The 18,949-nt window shown below is 33.1% G+C and overlaps 1 protein-coding gene across 4 annotated transcripts in view; it reads left to right on the plus strand.

Moving 5' to 3' along the window:
* The window catches only part of NKTR (natural killer cell triggering receptor), a 41,441-nt gene that overhangs the window by 13,828 nt on the left and 8,664 nt on the right, over nucleotides 1-18,949 (plus strand). For 2 of the 4 annotated variants that reach the window (XM_063114121.1, XM_063114122.1), the window contains exons 3-12: nucleotides 1,498-1,572; nucleotides 2,360-2,467; nucleotides 3,009-3,053; nucleotides 4,781-4,868; nucleotides 13,465-13,494; nucleotides 14,033-14,178; nucleotides 15,197-15,419; nucleotides 15,854-16,009; nucleotides 16,978-17,062; nucleotides 17,516-17,661. In XM_063114121.1, coding sequence (XP_062970191.1) covers nucleotides 1,498-1,572; nucleotides 2,360-2,467; nucleotides 3,009-3,053; nucleotides 4,781-4,868; nucleotides 13,465-13,494; nucleotides 14,033-14,178; nucleotides 15,197-15,419; nucleotides 15,854-16,009; nucleotides 16,978-17,062; nucleotides 17,516-17,661 — 1,102 coding nt within the window. Of the gene's footprint in view, nucleotides 1-960; nucleotides 994-1,497; nucleotides 1,573-2,359; nucleotides 2,468-3,008; nucleotides 3,054-4,780; nucleotides 4,869-13,464; nucleotides 13,495-14,032; nucleotides 14,179-15,196; nucleotides 15,420-15,853; nucleotides 16,010-16,977; nucleotides 17,063-17,515; nucleotides 17,662-18,949 lie in introns of those variants that run through there. The other 2 variants (XM_063114124.1, XM_063114125.1) reach the window with 2 other exon arrangements.

Here is an 18,949-nt window from a genome sequence, read left to right on the forward strand (position 1 = left end):
CCCAGTGATTTTTGAGGATTGATGAAAATATTTTTATTATACTGGTAAAATGTTTCTATGTAACTACAAAGTGGTATTTAATATTAGTGTTATTATAGGTATTTTTAAAAAATTCTGAAATGACTTTAGATACATTGCTCCCTACTTAAGAGTCTGCTTTTTGCTTTCTTTCCCTCTTTTCTTCATTCTTTAAGGTACCAAGGTCAGCTACAAAGTTTTGAAATTGCTTTAAAATTGGGCTCCATTAAAGCTATAGGCTAAGAGTGTTGACACAGGAATGTCTTCTCATATGACTTTATCCACTGATTATGTCTACAGTTCAATATCTTCGTTTTGTTCTCAAAGAAAATGACTAATATGTCCAGGAATAAATTAAAGTCTTAGTGATACATAAAGTAAATCAAGTCATTTTGTTTCTGTACTTAGTGTGACTTACGCTTCATCCACAGTTAATTTTGATATATTTTAAAGTCCCTGTGAACAAATAAAAATGTTCATAAGTGAAAAGATTTTGTAGAATAAGGGGAAAAGGGACTCAGAAGTGTGATTATAAATCAAAACTTCATTTCTTATTTTGTTAAGACCCATTCAGCAGGTCTGTGAAATCAAACGATTTTTATAATGATGCTGAGATCTGATTTGCCTTTTGCACTGTCATTCTCTCATGAGCGTACAGTCAAGTTTTCCAGAGATTACATGATATGTGATGATATAATCACTTTGACAGCTAATGGAACATATGTTTGTGCTTTAAAAATTTCTGAGTTTCATTTTCATAATACAGTAAATAGCAATAGATATAGTTTATGATTTTTAAGAGTTTAAAGGAGTCTTGAGACCAAAGTTTGTGAACCATTTCTCTATGGCATTGTTAAATTGAAGTTGCAGACTTGTTCCTTCTCATTTCCTGTTTATTGAAGTGATTACAGTTGTTTTTTTTTTTTTTTTAGGAACCATAACCTGTTCTCTTTCTGCTCTTTCAGGGAATAGAATGTGAGTTTTAAGTATGGGTGGTACAATTTAGAAAGTTGGTAATAAACATTTCATGCATAAGAACTTTCTTTTTAACAGTACTGGCTAGGGTGACTGTCTTATGATAGGATATGCTTTCCTCATTGGAGGGGTCCAAGCGTAGACCAGATAACTATTAATTGAGTATTTTAAAAGATGATTAATAGTTCAGGTAGGGGACTGTACTAAGAGGGATCTAATAATACAAGGCCCATTTAAAAGACACTTAAAATCCTAAAGTTTTAGACCTGCAGTTACTTTGGCTGCATGTGAATCTTAACACTAACAAATAGAGTGGAGTTCTTGTTAGTTGGTATCACCCAGTTAAATTCTTTCCCATTAAATTTTTTTAAAATTTAAAATGAATTACAAAAATGGACCTTCCAATTTGTTAGTTCTATTTATCTATTTTCTTTCTCCCATATAAAATGTGGTAAATTTAATCAACTTGCTTACTTTTCTTTCCCCCCATGTATTTTATTTCAGTTGGTCGAATTATGTTTCAGCTCTTCTCAGACATATGTCCAAAAACATGCAAAAACTTCCTTTGCCTATGCTCTGGTGAGTGAATTATTAAATTATTTCCAATGAGAAGTCATGGCTTACAGTTTTACCTTGCTTAACAGAGTAGATATTTTCCTGGAAAAACAGTGGGCTGTGAAATGAGTTTTGTAAATAAAAAAAAATTATTTTCACTGACTTCTATATGAAATCAGGGAAGCATTTTTTAAGGGGAAGAGAGGAGAAATACTCTCAAAAATGAAAAAGAAAGTAAGAATCTATATAATGGGATCTTCTATACATTGTAGTTTATAAAATAATAGCACATATTTAAAACTGATTTGTCTTGGTTGAATTTTACAAATTTTAGTACTTTGAATAAATTTAGCATTCTAGATTTTGTAAGAACTTCATATGTTTTGCCTCTCTACCTTCTAGGGTTAGAAGGTAGAGAGGCAAAACATATGAAGTTCTTTGTTATATATAATTGGATTCGTATTTTAAATAAGTAGAAAAATGGGGAGGAACAACATCTTTAACGTTACTTTAAAATTAGAAATAGCAAACTAAATTTTTGGACACACACACAGACACACACACACACACACAGACACACACACACACAGACACACACACACACACACACACACACACACACCCCTCTTTTGCACCAGCTGCTTTGTATTTTGGGTTTTGTGCATGTGTATATATGTTAAATTGTCATGTCATCTATTTCTTATATCTCTTACAGTGCCAGCACACAGGAGGGGTTTGACAAAGGATTAGTTGGTTGATTCTTTCCTTGGAAAGATGTGTTCGTAGCTAAACTTCATTTTTTTTCCTCCAGGGGAGAAAGGCCTTGGGAAAACAACTGGGAAGAAGTTATGTTATAAAGGTTCTACATTCCATCGTGTGGTTAAAAACTTTATGATTCAGGGTGGGGACTTCAGTGAAGGTAGAGCTAAAAGTTATGTTCCTAATAACTTCATCTATCAGTTTTTAAAGTATTTCATTATTACTTGTAATTGTAAATATGTCACTTTTAGTATGATTTCAGTATTATGTGGTCAGTGAATAGTTGCTGGATGAAAAAATGTTGTAGATCCAGAATGCATTAAAAAGGAAAATACTGAGATATTTTATTTTGTTTTCATTTAACTTATTTTCATAATACTATAATTACTTGTTGAATTCTCTTTAAAATGAATGCCAATGTACTGTCTGATTGCTTTTGCTCAAGAATTTTGTTGCTGTGATTACTTTTGTTGCTGAAATAAGTGGATCGTGGAGATCATTTTATTAATGGCATTTATTGTAATGGGATTTGACTTATATTTTAAAGATGAAATTAATTGAGGACTGTTAGAATTTTGGTTATCTGCAGCAATTGCAAGGTTCAAGGTTTCCTTCAGCAAATTAAAACCATCAAAAATAATTGATGTATATTAGTATATTTTTAATTTTCATTGTGGCTTAATGTAGCTCATTATTTGCAGGTAATGGAAAAGGTGGAGAATCAATTTATGGTGGCTTTTTTAAAGGTAGGCTTAATATTTTATGGTCTTTTATTTCAGTTCTGATATTAAGGCAAATTTGATCATATACTTTTATTGAGAAGAGGTTTACTTATAGTTCACTTTTTGCATGAAACTAATGCTGCATGAAAATACTTTATTTGCATGAATTTGGGGATAAATTATATTGTAATATATAACTTTTAATTGACAAGATTAATTAAGGCTAACTTTATGGTTAAACATGACTTTCAGCATGGAGGTTAGGCAACTATATACATGAAAACTCCTATCTTCCTGCCTAAAACTGTCAACATATTCTTTTGTTTATAGAGAATGTGGTCTTTTGCAAAATGAAAAGGTAAGAGAACGAAGCTCAGTAACACAAACTCCAATTCTGTTCCCTTGTACCCTTCCTAATAAAATTATGGACAGTCTGGGTCAGGTTGTGGCTGGATTTCTATATTGCTTGAAGACTTGGAAAATTCTGTGTATTATTTCATATATGCATCTGTGTCTTTTTTCTTTTCCCAATGGGTTATTAGTCCACAGCAGGGAAAAGAATCTAGTTGTGTTTTTTTCCCCCTCTAAATCAAGCAATTTCTTTGAATAAAAGTTGATATTTCCTCCTTTCTTAAAGGTTTGTATGTTTTCTTTTGTATACTAGAACTATTTGACTGTTTCATTCCTACAATAGTAGCATTTGCATAAATCTAACTATTACACTTACCCCAAAAAGCCTTAGAAAAGTCAGTTGCAGAGATTTATAATGGGATCCAATATTACTAGGTTTTAACGATATAATAGTTTCAGTATTATAATAGTCTTTTATATTTCCTTTGGGGGGAAATGGATTACTACTCTTTTTCAGAAGGCCGTTCCCAAGGTAATCATTTTTTAAAGTTTTCTATGTTTCTGTTTGTTCTAAAGAAAGATTTGTTTGTATGAATGTTAAAAGGAAATTTAAATTAGTTTTCAAGGATATTTCTGGAATTAAGATTATCTCTAAGTGATCTTTATGACAGATTTTTTTCCCTTTGAACTAGTAGGAAACAGCTGTTTAGCTGTTTTATTAGCATGTAGCAATTTAAAACTAATGTTCTAGGCCACTTTAATGTGGTCATCCCCTGTGGCAGATACTTTTGTATCTTAAAATTAAAATTTTTGTCTTTACAGCACTTTCTTAGATAATTTAGTGATCCTGTTGATTATCCACATAGTTAATTTAATTTAGACATATCTTTACAACTTAATACATGTCATTTTTTTGTTTTTGCTCTCATAGTCTAGCTTCAATTCAGTTGAATAATAAAGTTACCATATAAAAATTAAGCACGTAAGAGGATCATTAACCTTCTCCGAAGTATAGTGCATTAGGCTGGCTAATGGGAAATTTGAAAGAAATGAGCTTTATATAGAGATTTTTCTAAAAATTTCTTCCTTAGTTTTCCCTGAAAGTTAATAGTTTAAATATCATTTAGCTTAAGTATGTTACTACTAAAAGTGACTGTTCTAAGGCTGTTTGTATGAAGTATTAAGTATATGTTCTTTGCCTCAAGACTTTAATTAGTATCTTTTGGCTTTTTTATGCTTTTGTTATTTGATTAGTTTAAATTTTTTTCTAAATATTCAGTCAAGTGTCTGTACTGACCAGAAGAGGAATTTCATCCTTTGCTTTCTATTTATTTACTTGAACATTACTTTAAAAGTGGCTTATAATTGGACACTGACGAATTTGTGTTTTCTTCAAACAGATGAAAACTTTATTCTCAAACATGACAGAGCGTTCCTTTTGTCAATGGCAAATCGAGGGAAACATACCAATGGTTCCCAGTTTTTCATGTGAGTAGGCATAATCCAGAGATGAGCTTTTCTTAAACAGAGAAGCGCTGTTCATGAGAAAGATGGTATAGTTAGACCAAGTTTAATGCTAAAATTCTGTCAACTTTGGTTTTATTATTAATTTCTAACGTTATAGTAACCGGTAAGCTCCAACAACTGCCTCAGCATTCAGCATAATATCCTGGATTTGAATAATGGGACTTGAAAAATGTAACTTGAAGATACACATTATTTTCAAAATATGTTGTCATCTTAAGAAAAGAAATTGACCCCTACCAAATTTGGAGGCTCAGTTTACCAAAACTACATAGGAACATAAACTATTGCTGAACATTTAAAAATTGTTCATAGTATAGGACCAGATATACACTTGTCATGGAAAGCAGTTGGTTTGAGTAAACTATTATATGGTTGTTTTTTTCTCTTACTAATGCTCTTAGAGCCAATTTTGAGAGAGGTGACATTATTTTCTGATGGTGTATAAAGATAGGTGATTTGCTGTTGAGCTAGCATTTAGAAAAACTCACACTTCATGAGGTCTCTATGCATAATTGAATTAACCCAATGTTGCTGTCATTTCTACCTAAATTTATAATGTGATTATCACTCAGGAATTTTCAGACTGCTAAATTTGCTTTTTAAAAAACAAACATCTTTACACGTACATGCATGCACAACCAAAAATGTATTTCTCATCTGAAAATTATAAATGAGAGCTTTGGCATAACTTTTAATTATATTCTTATCTAAAGCTACTACTACAGAACCTATTTTTATTATAATCCTGTCATAAAATGTGAAAGATAATTGTCCAACATGAAGTTTAATGCTTTTGATTGGAAGTAAATCTGAGTTGTGCTATGTATGTTGGAGAATACTTTATTTATGATTTATCAGGAAAAGTTTTCTTTGTCATCTTTCTGAATGGGTGAGTATGAATGGCGCTTCCCTGTCTTTAAAGGAGTCAATTATTCATATTTAAAAAACTCACATTTTAAATTTTTCTGAAAAATAGATTTCCAACATGATCTGATAAAGTTCAGATAAGGGGCATTCTGTTCCTATAATGTCCTAAAAATGGAAAGCTAATAAAGGATGATTACAGGAAAAAGACCCAAAACAGTGGTTCCTGTATCTTGTTTTGATCCCATAGATTATTAATTATTACTTTTCTTTACTAGAATATTTTTCTATTCTTAACCTTCTTAAGGGCCAATAAAAAGGTAGACAGAAATATTTTCAAAAACTTTTCTTAATAGTAACTTAATGTAGAAGCCGTTTACTCTTTGAGGTTCCTCATTTCCATTTTTAAGCTTATCTGAACTGTGAACGTGAAAAACTGATTCATTGGTGAAGAAGCTACTATCTGAGGGCTCTAAAGTTTCTTTTAGATTTCCTTTTGGTATAAAATACATTTAAAATTTGAGTTATCATGTAGCAGCAACTTATTGCCATTGTTACATACAGATTAGCTTGTTTATAAAATGTTGGAGTTAAAACTGGTTCACCTACATACATTAAAATCCAGTACATAAGATTCTTCCTTCTACAAATTTAGAGTATCTCGTCTTTATGTTATTTAGTACTTGCTTAAGTCTTTTTTAGGAGTATTTAGTAAAGACCATTAATATTTTCTGCATGGCCAAATTTTACATTGGACTGCTATTTTTGAAGAGGAATGTCAAATAAAGATGTTAACATCAATAAATTAGGATTAAAATTTTTAAACTTGTTTTCATAATTAACTGTAGATGGCACTAAAATCACTAGGAACTTGTAACCAAAAGAAAATTTTCTACTTTTAGTTTGAAGTTTACTCCTCAAAAGGAGTTTGCAGTTAAAACAATCTTGGCAAAAGCAAAAGTAATTGAGTGTTTTTGCATGCACACAAAAAATCTTCATCTCCTTTTTTTAAATAAGTTTTTGTACCTATGTGCTTCTTTCTGCTGGCTAAAAGTACTAGTTCCTGTGAGTTCCATGATAAAATCAACCTAACGTTCATGTTTCTGAATAAAACATATCCTTTCCTTTATGGAAAGGATAGGTAAAATGGAGATGGTGGCCCATAAAAGAAAAATCATTGAAATATGATGCTATGTCTTGCAAGTCCAAATCCTTTTGGAGTTGAAAGTAGTAAAAAAGTATAATATACTTTCTTCAAATTCTGTATGTAATCACAGATAATAGCTCTGATAGTCACAGAGCTAGCTCATGGCTTCCCAAGGGTAGTTCCTTGCTTTTACCCTGTTACCACTTCTCATGTGGCACTTTGAGTAGCAGTTCTGGAAAAAGAAAGAATAGTATAGGAATGGATGGTGAAATAAAAAGAACTGACTTTATAGTTCCTGTTTTGTAGACCTAATAAGGACTTTTAATACGTATTTGCAAAATTGTATTTGTAGCTTATATTATAAATCTGTTACTCTGCAATTCCTAAGGAGTAAATTTGGTGCTGTTAGTGTGCGGGTGTTTCCAAAATGTCCTTCAAGGATCCTTCTGCATTAACTATTGTCTTCATTACTTACACGTTTTAAAACTTCCCCTTTCTAAGGCATACATCATTTTTATTAAACATAATTTTGCATATATTGCTTTATTTGGCTGGAACAATTATGTATATGATAAAAATCAGATTTTCTACTATAAAGCTATTTATAATTTTTAAAGTAACTGCTTATATCTACTACTGTATGAGTCATAATGATTTTGCTTTTGGGGACCTACGTAGAAGATAATTGATTCTTTCTGGAATAGTACTGCTTGAGAAATGTGAAAGAAGTGATATATGGCACTATCCCCATGAATCACTAAGGAAACAGTGGTTCATTCACGTTGAAGCATTTTTGAAGGAATTCAAAGACTTGGGACCAAAGCTACCAAATTAATTTGGTGTTTACTCATTTTGTCCTTTTTATTATTAATTTTTTAAGTCAAAGACTAGGATGAAACCACAATAAAAGCTATAGAATTATAAAGTCTTAAAGTGGAAAGGGATTTAAGGATCATCTAGTCCAACCATTTTGTTCTATAGATAATGCTAAATAAAATAAGGAAGAAAAACCATGCAAAGTCCAGGTTATAGAAATTTTACTCATAATCTGGAAGAAATTGATAGCTAGAAAATGAATGCTGCACAGTATAGACTACATAATTTTATTAACCACTCTACTCTGAATTTACTTTAGTTAACTGTTAGAAGCATTAAGTATTTTGCTATAAAATAAAATGACATTTGGGGAAACATTTGTTTCCCCTTTGGCTGTTAATAATAATCATAGTTTATTAATTCTGACCCCAATTTTCATTGTTTTTATGTACATTCATCAAAAAGATAAAGAAAATATTGCATAAAATAGTCATTAGGTAGTTGTTTATAGCTTTGTATTAAATAACTGTTCTGGAATAGGACACTAAATTAGCTGTCAAGAAGCCTTGGTTTTAGTTTTGTTTCCTGTGTACTTGAGTTAGTTTTTGTCTTCTCTTTTTTATAAAGTATCTATCCCTATTTTCAAAGATAAAGTAAACATTTTGGTGTGAAAATTTGGACATAAAAAGAAGAAAGTTATTTGTAGGGTGATACTAAGTTTCTGAATATGTGGAATGATGTATGTGCAAACTTGTCTTGCCTAAAGGAAATAGTTGTGATTGCCTAATTTTCATGAGTCTGAAAGGTGCCTCCAAGAAGCTTTGGGTTCATCTTTCCTAAATCGGGAGCAGCAGCAGTCTGCTCATCAGCTGCTGTTAGAACTTAAGTTTGTGCAGGCCTTGTATCACAGCCATTTGGTGCTTTGGGGACCTGCAGAGCTTTGGAGAAACAGTTCCTGTCACTGGCCACTGTCAGTGATCATGATAATTCTAAAAATGTAAGAAAACAAGGTAATATAAGTCAAACTTTGAACGTTAAACAAAAAGCATTTGTTATATTTTAACAGCTATAAATAGGACAATGGGGGGAAACCATAAGAAGTTCTAGAATATGTTTTATGTCATTTAAGAATCGGACTTGCAAGTGGCTACTCACTTGAATAGGAGAGGAGTACTGATCATTTCAGAGTAGCAGAGCAAGGGGAGTTGAGAGTTTTAAGGAGTTTATAAAGCTATGTTGATATTTTTGGGTAGCAAAAGTAGATTTGGGGTAGAAATGCTTTTTATATTTATAAATTTGTGAGAAAAAGATGCTAATAAGTGTTAGAACTGAGTTCTAGCTCTTTCCTTTTTTTGAGTAATACCTTCATATGTTAATTTCAAAATTTTTCATAAGGAAAGATGTTCATGAAACTGAACCATAAGCCAGGTTCTCTCATTATCAAGTGTCTAGTGTTTATGTGACATACGTATTAGCAATGTGGAAGACATTTTGTATCTAATAGAGTTTGGTGTGTATTACCTTAACATTAGTGCATTTTGTACAGTTTGGTGCCTCTTCTGTGACAGTGTGATAGTTTCGGGAGCTGAAGAAAAACATTTGCATGTTGAAAGTAAATCAGATCGAAATAGATTATCTTTATTTCCCTCTTCCGTACTACTTCACACCTGCAGTCACTTATTTTTCACAACATTCATTGAAAATTCCTCATTATTTCAAACATTGTTCTTTTCTGACATTCACGTATCAATGCCTTTACAAGAAATTAAATCTTTTTAAATATTTCAAGATTTAATATGTTCAAAACCCCTATAAAGCATTTTGTCCATGGTATAATAGGGTTTTGGGTCTGAGTAGTAATAGATGTGTTTAAGGTTTAATACAGTTTAAATTAATCAGTGTGTGTTCTTTGGGGGAAAAAAAGTTCTTTATAATGGGGAGAATCAGAGATTAGACAGGAAAAGAAAATACTGTGGCCGAGATTTGACAGCACCCCCTTACACTTTTATCACTCTTGCCCTTTTCTCCTCTGAGAAGACTCCTAAATTCTAGTTGTGCTGCTTGATTATTTTATTACTATTATTATTATGTTCGGTGACTTAACTTCAAAGTGTATGTGGCAGGGGACAGTAACTATGGTCTAAACATTCGCTCATTAATTTCTGAAAGTGGTCTGTTATGACGTGTGACCAAAAAAATTTTAAATGTAGAAGCATGAAAGGTTCTTTAACTATTGGAAGTGAATTATTAAAAATTCCTTGAAATTTTGTTTGTTTGAATTATCTTAACTCAGTTTTTTCTAATGGAATCTTTGCTTTTGACTGGTGGTAATTGCTCCGGGGAGTTCAGATTTTTATATTTGTGTATGTATTCAAGATATACATTTTTCTTTTTTTGATAAAGATGTTAGTTGTCTTAGCTAGTTTCTTGGCTTTGTGAAAGGCAATGTAATAATGTTTTGTTAATAGCTTTTATTGGCATTCTAGTGTTATAATATTAAGAATTTGAAGATTCCCACTTCAACCACAGTGCTTTTCTTAAGCATAATTTACCTCTATGTAAATACCCTGTGCGAAAGAAAATTTAGAGCCCTCCATTTTAAAAAGGTTTCTTGATTTGCATAAAACTTGAAAATATTTAATTTCAGAGTTATATTGATATTAAAACATAGATTCAGTCTTGTCTTAAAAGTGTATTACAATTTATTTCTTGCCATTTTTGTGTAAAATTTACAGAAAGAGTGTTACACCGTGCGCTCCAAAGGTAATGTCTCATTACTCTAAGGCTCTCTCTTTCTTTCTTTGCCTTTATCTCTTTAATCCTATTATTGTGTGCATTGAAACATTTTAAGAAAAAGAAAAAAAAAACTGTCCTTGATCTGTATAGCAGCAGTACATGTAAGACAAGTGTGTTTTATTGTTCCTGGTTAATTCTGGGAAGTATATTTTAATTTCAGTGGCTTGTTTCCACCAAGTTTCTACACATCTGGAGGGGGAGAGGGGTTATATTTTATATAATGGTTTTAGATCTCATTTAAGTAGGGAACTAGTAATTTCTGCATAAGGCCAAATGCTTCTCTGATAATGGCATAAAAACGTAGATTGTTTTTTTGAGTAACAGTGACACTTTTCAATTTCTAGGATTTGCAAAGTTTGAATGAACCCTTGCACATATTTATTTTTTAAGTAGATTCATGGGTTTGGGAAACTGGAAAATCAGTGTCTCTGAGTCACAGAAGAAAATGGAAATGTGTAAATATTGAAAGGTTTTATGATTTGAAATGTTCTTTGTGTTTTTTTCTCCTTTAAGTATATTTTCATGAGCATATATAAACTTAGCCTCTGGCTTTCTTAAGGTCTTAACTTACTGAGCATATGTCACCACTGCAAGGTTTTTTAAGTATTTGTACAGGTTTGAAAGATCAGTATAATTAAGTTAGTGGGATAAGATCTCTTTGCCCATTTTAGTAGAGTTGAATAGACTAGGCTGAGCATATCATTTCCCCCTGCCTTTTTGTAACCCCATTTAGTTAATGTCCTCTGTTTATCCATGTCCATTGTCAGCCAAGTGCCAGTAAAGCTGCTTTACTTTAGAATTTCTGCTCCTGGAATGTAGGCTGAGAACCCCAGCGGGCTTCTTTTTGTTAAATACTTTCAGTATTCTTAATATGTAGTCTAGCCCAATTAAAGTACAAATTTATATTTCTGCATCCTGAGTTGCAGATGTGAGTAATGGATTTAAATTATTCACTTAAATTAGGCATCTCAGGCAGACTAAAGTTGTCCTTGAAAGAGTTATTCTTGTCTTCATCTGTTTTCTTTACTACAGCAATAAAGGACCAAGTTGTTTATTCTTCGGTTTTCATTTGAATTAAAAACAAAACTTGAATATTATGAAGATAGCTATTCCCATTCTCAAATTGAGTCTCAAGTATGTTGCTGCATCTCTGTGGTTAGCTAGAATGTTTTATCTCACCATTTGCTCCAAAGGTTTGCTATAAGGTGGTTTTTACAGCATTCCTGTTAGCGAAGATGGCAATTTGAATTGGATTCTGTGTGTTTCAGAAAAAGCTGTAGGTTTTCCACTATACCAGAAGATCTGAGAGTTGTGAGAGAAAGGATCAAGGAAGGAGGAGGAATGTAACTAATCAGTAAACCATTCATCATTTTCATTTCTATGTATTTGAGACTGATTCCTGACGTAGTAGAAAATGTTTACCTTTTTAAAAGCACTCTTTATGTCTTTCATAAAATGGAATCACTGTCTAGCTCATGTACTGATTTCTTTTGCATCTTTAGTGTGCTTTGATAAAGTTTTATAATTACGGGAAGGACGTTTCTATCTTAGTTATTGTCCAAGGAGATTTTTGGATGCTACTTGAATGGTTTAAGCGTTAGTGGCTCACCAAGTCACTAGATTTTCTTTGTTTTCTTTTCTTTTTTTTTTTTTTCTTCCTGTTTTTATTTTTATAATTATATTGGCTTGAATTTCCACTTCTCAATCTTCTAAGGAATATATGAGACTCATGGTTTTATAACTCAAAATTTCCTTTAAAATTCTGGAACTTCTTAGGTTGACATTTTAATTTTTTTATATTAAATTCTGTAGTGCTCTTACAGAACTGAATATTCTTAATGTAAGTATAAGCATTACAGTTCCTTTGTGCAATATTTTTAGCATTGTTGTGAAGGTTAAAATTGTGTTTTGACTTTCATGTCTTAGAGTTGCCTTAAAATGTATATAAGAATTTACATGGGAGCGTCTAATACAGTGACTGCTTTAACATGTCCTAATATCCAGTGACCTTTTCTAATTCTCATTCTTATAAACTAAGATGCCTGTGGTTATAATTCTGAGTCTAATGTCTGCTTTTGAATTTTTTCCACTGCAATCCACATAGTGTGAAGATCTGTGAAAATGCTATGGGAAAACCAGCTTGGGTTCAAAATATCTTAAAAGTACCCTATAGACTTCCCAAGAGTTACTATCTGACAGTTTGTGACTGTAGAAGGAAGGCATTTGGGTGTTTTCTGGACCATAGAAATTTAAAATGCCTATGATGTTATCCATCATTACTTACTTTACTGTTAGAATTGTTGGCAAATTGAAGGTTTTCTCCCTATCGCATTTTCAGAGTTGCTGTGAGTGGCAGAGTTTCACACTGGGTGAAGGAAGAGGGGCAGGAAGTTCGAAAACAGGACTCCCTAGGCCTCTGTCTGCCTGCCTAGAAGATGCAGACTGACTCAGTATGAGAAATAACAAATAGAAGAACTCATTTAAGTGTGTGAGCAAGAGATGATCACACTTTTCTTTTTATAGGGCAAATGATAGGTGCTTTTTCTTGTTTAATTAATTGATAAATTTTGAGGTTTTTTGATGTTTGTTTTTTGTTTTTTAGATTTGAGAGTAACTTTAATTTCACTGTGTATTTATGCTGTGTATTTATGGCTATAAGTCAAATCAAACCTATTTCATGTATTGTGTATACATATATAGTCTAATAGAGATGATTTTGTAATTCATTATAATCTTGAGGGGTTTTTAATCATTAAAATGGCTACTATTGTTGTTTAGGGGTTTTTAAGGTTAGATGTATATCATATTTAACTTTTCCTCCTATCTTTTTATCTTTACTTCTTGGTTTTCTACGTGCTGTGTTTAAACCTTCTGCTCTCTTCACCTGAACAAATCGTTTTTGACATCATCTTTGTGTTGATGTTTATTACTCAGTACGACAAAACCTGCTCCGCACCTGGATGGGTAAGATTATGTTCTTAATACTTTGGGAAAGTGTTTGGGTGGCCAGCCATAAAGACAGATTGGGCCAGGGGGAATTCTCAAGGGGGCGCTGTTGATGTCTGGATTAATCTCTTATAGCCAAGCTCTTCCTTAAGGATCACAGGGTGCAGTAGTTTTTACCCCATGGCTGTCATGTGACTGAAGGGGTCTTTAACCTGTACCCATGGATAGGCCTCTCAGCCATGCAGTCTTGAGTGTCCATGTAAGGACAGTTTCAGAGTATCAAGTGCCATCTGAGTATTATCAGACTGTTTACCCTAAAATGGTTAAGAACCATTGTTTAAAAGACAGGAAATTGAGGCCCCGTTTGAGCAATTATTGTTATTTCTTTTTATGAAGTAAATTTCAAATTCTCATTCCCTTCTAGTTGCTTCATACATCAAACACTTTGGTTTTATTTTTGGGTCTGTGGACATGTAATTTATAACAGTTGTCTTAATTACTGTTCATAGCCTAATTATCATCAAACCAATTATTTCTTAAATTTGTATTGTGACAGGGTGCATGTTGTTTTTGGACTGGTTATTTCTGGTTTTGAAATAATCAAACAAATTGAAAATCTGAAAACTGATGCTGCAAGCAGACCTTATGCAGATGTGCGAGTTATAGACTGTGGGGTGCTTGCCACGAAATCAACAAAAGATGGTAAGAATTTTTGGGGGGTGGAGGAAGCTAGAATACAGGTAAAGCATTGTTGAAAACTATAACTTTTAAAGATAACTCTTAGATATCAGTAGCAGAAAAAACTTGTACTAGTTGTATAGCAGTGGCCCTTTATGCCTCTGTATCATATCCTACATCCATTCCCTCAGCAATCTTGTTAAATCTTACCTCCTCTTATTACTTCCCCTTGCTACCAGCCTGATCCAAGCCACTAGCATCTTGTGCCAGGATTATTGTAGAAGTCTCATAACTGTTAACCTTACCTCTGTGCTTGCTCTTCTATAATCTTTTCTCAGAAGCAGTAGCCTCCTAACTGGTCTCACTGCTTATATCCTTGGCCCTCTGTGGTCTGTCCTTAACAGTAACCAGATAGATGCCTTTAAACCATATTTCACATCCGTGTCACTCCTGTTCAGAACCTTCCAAGGGCTGGCTCCCTTTTCAGTCAGCTGAAGTCCTTGCAATGGTTTGTAAGGCCCTACATGGTCTGGCTGTCTGCTCTCTCTCTGACCTCTTCCCCCTCATTCATTGCCTTCCAGCTATATTCACTTTTACTCAGATATGCCAATTACTCAGGGATTTTGTGCTGGCTATTCTGTCTGTCTGGAACACTTCATTAAGCTACCTGCATGACCCCTTCCCATGCTTCCTTCATGTCTGTGCTCAAATGTTGTTTTAAACTACCAAACTACCCCCTACTCTCCCTATTCCCTTTAAGCTGCCTTTTTTTTTTTCCTATCTTAACACTTATCATTTGTCATATGCAATTATTAATTTTTTTATTACCTGACCCAACTAGGCTTTATGAGGACAAGGGCTTTGTACCTTACAGTCTTGCCAGCAATTGTATTATCAGCTTGAAAAAAAAAGTTTATTTAAATTTCATTTTTAGTTTGCTATACATAAAACATATTTTACAATACTCAGTAATCACATTTTTTACTCTGAAAGGTCGGTCCTGAAGTCCAGTATTAATATTTTTGTTAATATTTCTTAAAAGTTTTTGAGAAAAAAAGGAAAAAACCAACTCATTCAGAAGGCTCGGATTCCTCTTCCAATTCCTCTTCCTCTTCCGAATCATCTTCAGAAAGTGAAATTGAACATGAGAGAAGCAGAAGAAGGAAACATAAGAGGAGGCCAAAAGTTAAACATTCTAAAAAGAGACGAAAGGAAGCAAGCAGTTCAGAAGAGCCAAGGAATAAACATACCATGACCCCAAAAGGGTAAGTGTGAAACACCAAAGTAGTCTTACCTAAAAAAGCAGATAAACTCCCTGGCATGAGAAAAGTATAATTTTATCAACTTAATTTTAGGATAGCATTTTAGGACATTATAACTAAATTGAAGTCTGGCAAATCTACGAATAGCACAGGCATTTCATAATAAACATTTGGGTGTTTTAGGTGAAAATAATGCCTGAAACTCTTAAAAGAAAAAAATTAGGATCATTTGACAATTTTTGTATTAAAATTTCTGTACTCTGGGTTTTTCACTAGATTGATGTTTTATATATTCTCTTTGTGGAAATTGTATAACCCTTCTGAGCTTGTAAGCTATCAGTATTTGTGCTGTTATTTTAGTATCTAATTTTATGCGCTTTTATTATTATGAAATGCAAGCATTACACATGTGGGTGACTCAGTTTGTTTTCTCTAAGTCACTCTGAGAGGAGTGATACCAATGAAAAAAGGTCAATAGATTCAAATGCTAAAAGGGAAAAGCCTGTGGTCCGCCCAGAAGAGATTCCTCCAGTGCCTGAGAACCGATTTTTACTCAGAAGAGATATGCCTGTTGTCACTGTGGAACCTGAGCCGTAAGTAGGATGACTAACCTATATGTTTTTATTTCTCTGATAGACAATTCCATCAGCTCATTGCAGTTCCATACTCATTTATTGAACATGATTCATGTTCGAAGCACTTTGAAAGATACCGTGAGCAATGTCAGATTAATGAATGAATGTACCCTACCTTTTGGAATTATACTAGTAGGGAAAGGAGGTTGAACAAGTTGGTTAGGGGATAAGTTTTTATTGGAGGTCTGAAAAAATTTCATTACTGATCTTGCTACCTTGACCTTTCATTAGAGAGGTTAGGTTTTGGTTACCAGAATAGAGAGTTAGTTGAACTCTTTGGATCCATTCGAGTGATGATATGTGTTCTAATTTGAATAGTGCAAAATTAATCACACGATGATTGGAGATTTAATTTAGTGTCATAAATATGTTACTGTTGTTAACTTGCTCAGTGATAACATACAAAATAAACCGAGGTATGAAAAGTCCTCTCATGTATGGAGGACTGTAGGTGTTAAAAAAACTATACTCTTAGAATTACCCATACAAGAAGGCAACAGATTGAAAGCATTGAAAGAGGGACAGCTTATAATAGAGTGGGGGAGATAAACAGTAAAAAATAACCAAAACACAATAAAGCATCAGAGTCAATAATACCTCAGTATTCCCTTAAAATCACTGTTTTGACAGGAGACATCTAAAAAAGGATTTTGTTGAAAGGTAGTACTGTGTTTAAAAAGATAGATACTAGTATTATGTACTTTTACCCCATTTGGTTAATTTTTTTTTTTTTTTTTTTTTTTTTGAGTTTTGTCATTTAAAGAGTTTGCTTAGAAAATTTGGTTGCATGGAATGTCTCATCCTACGAAAGTGTTGGATAAATGAGGCGTTTTTGTATTGTAAGGGCATAAATTCTGCATTTAAACATTGAGAAAACTGCCTAGCATTTGCTTATTTTTATATTTTATCACAATCTTCTTTTCTAGGAAGATTCCTGATGTTACACCCGTAAGTGATCAGAAACCATCCGTATCAAAGTCTGGACGAAAAATTAAAGGAAGAGGCACAATTGTATGTGTGTTAAGATTTCTTTTTTCAAATTATTTATCTAAACACTAAAAATTGTTACCTATAGGCAAAATTCTAGCTTTAATTTTAGATATAATAAAAATCTGTTCAAGAAATTAATTGTATTTTTCATAGCTACAGGAGGGTACTGCTGTTAGATCAGAGTTTAATGTAGTGTTTGAATGAGTTTAAGTATGAAATGAACATGTGAAAAATCAGTGAATATGTTGAGAAATCTTAGTATGTTGAATAATCTAGGCTAATTTCATGTGAGATTACAGGTGAATCTCAGCCTTTCTCATCTCATTTAATGCCTTATGTTTGAAATAACTTCATACCATCCTTTTGATACTTGAATTATTGCCTTTGAGATTGAGTCTTTTACCTAATTTTATCCTCTAGCAGACTGTATTAGAGAGGCATTTTAAAAAATAGTTATTCCCTTTGTTTTTAAAGCGCTATCACACACCTCCAAGGTCAAGATCCTGTTCTGAGTCAGATGATGATGACAGCAGTGAAACCCCTCCTCATTGGAAAGAGGAAATGCAGAGATTGAGAGTATACAGACCACCTAGTGGAGAAAAATGGAGTAAAGGAGATAAGTAAGAACTTTGAGTATAAGCACAATCCTATGTTTGCTATATTTTAAGTGTTAAGGGGCTAGAGACTTAATTCTGGACTTTTCATTAAAGATTTATAGTCAGAATTAGACCATGACAGGAATACTAGAGTGCAGTTAACTAAGTGGGATAAATGACTTTAGGGGGGCTTTTAAGTAAAATTCTGTTTTCTCTCACAAAAACTATAAGCCTACTGAATCTTTTAAAGATCTCTTATTCAGTTTTAGAAATAATCAGGACTTAAAAATTATATAGCAAGGGCCGGCCCGTGGCTCACTTGGGAGAGTGTGGTACTGATAACACCAAGGCCAAGGGTTCAGATCCCTATATAGGGATGTCCGGTTAGCTCACTTGGGAGAGTGTGGTGCTGACAACACCAAGTCAAGGGTTAAGATCACCCTACTGGTCATCTTTAAAAAAAAAAAAAAAAATTTATATAGCAGATTTTTCCTAGCCAGGTTTCTTATTGACTGATGAATTGATTGGTAGATAGGAAAATCTGTACCCAGTGTGTACATTAACTTCTCACCTCAGGGACTGTTGCTTCTTCAGAAGTGTACCCATCTCTTACCCTCAGTGACACCTCACAGCAGAATATCTATTTTAGAAATGGGGCTAGCCCCAGAGTGAACAATGTATCAGTGGGATCCTGTGTAATTCATGGTAGAATTTTCTTTTTCTCTGTGGGCATCCTGCAGAGTGGTTTGAAGTTGGGAGAGGAAGGAAAAGATGTATATCTGCTGTGTGGAAGTGGCTTAGACACAGTGGTAATGAGGACTTGTAATTTTGAGCCCTGACATTACCACTGATATTGTAAAACCTGCATCTATTTTCATGTGCTGTTTCCCCAATTTCTGTTTTAAGTAGTAGTTTTACTTTAACCTTAGGAGAAAGTCTTGATTACCTCTATGAGGCAGAGAGAAAACAACAGTCATGCTAGCTTTTTGGAAAAAGAGGCTTCTCTTAAAAAAAATTCAGGCAGCAATCCTGTATCTGCAGAGGATCAACAGAATTGCTTAGGAACTTGCTTTGATTCTCTCTCAGAAATTGCTTCTGGGGCAGAGGGTTGTGAGCAGATCACAGCCAAGAACTTGGTATATCAGTAGTGCTGTTGTAGTCAATTGATTTGATTTTTAAAAAAATTTTCCTATCAAATTTGAAATTCTTTGCTAAGCTTTAAACAAAATCTTTTTGTGAGTGTATCTGTTCGTAGTTATCAGTGTCTCTGAAAGTATAAGGACTTAATTGATTATGAAATGAACATGTAAAG

Source organism: Cynocephalus volans, chromosome 11 (assembly GCF_027409185.1).
Source record: "Cynocephalus volans isolate mCynVol1 chromosome 11, mCynVol1.pri, whole genome shotgun sequence".
Taxonomy (NCBI): Eukaryota; Metazoa; Chordata; class Mammalia; order Dermoptera; family Cynocephalidae; genus Cynocephalus; species Cynocephalus volans.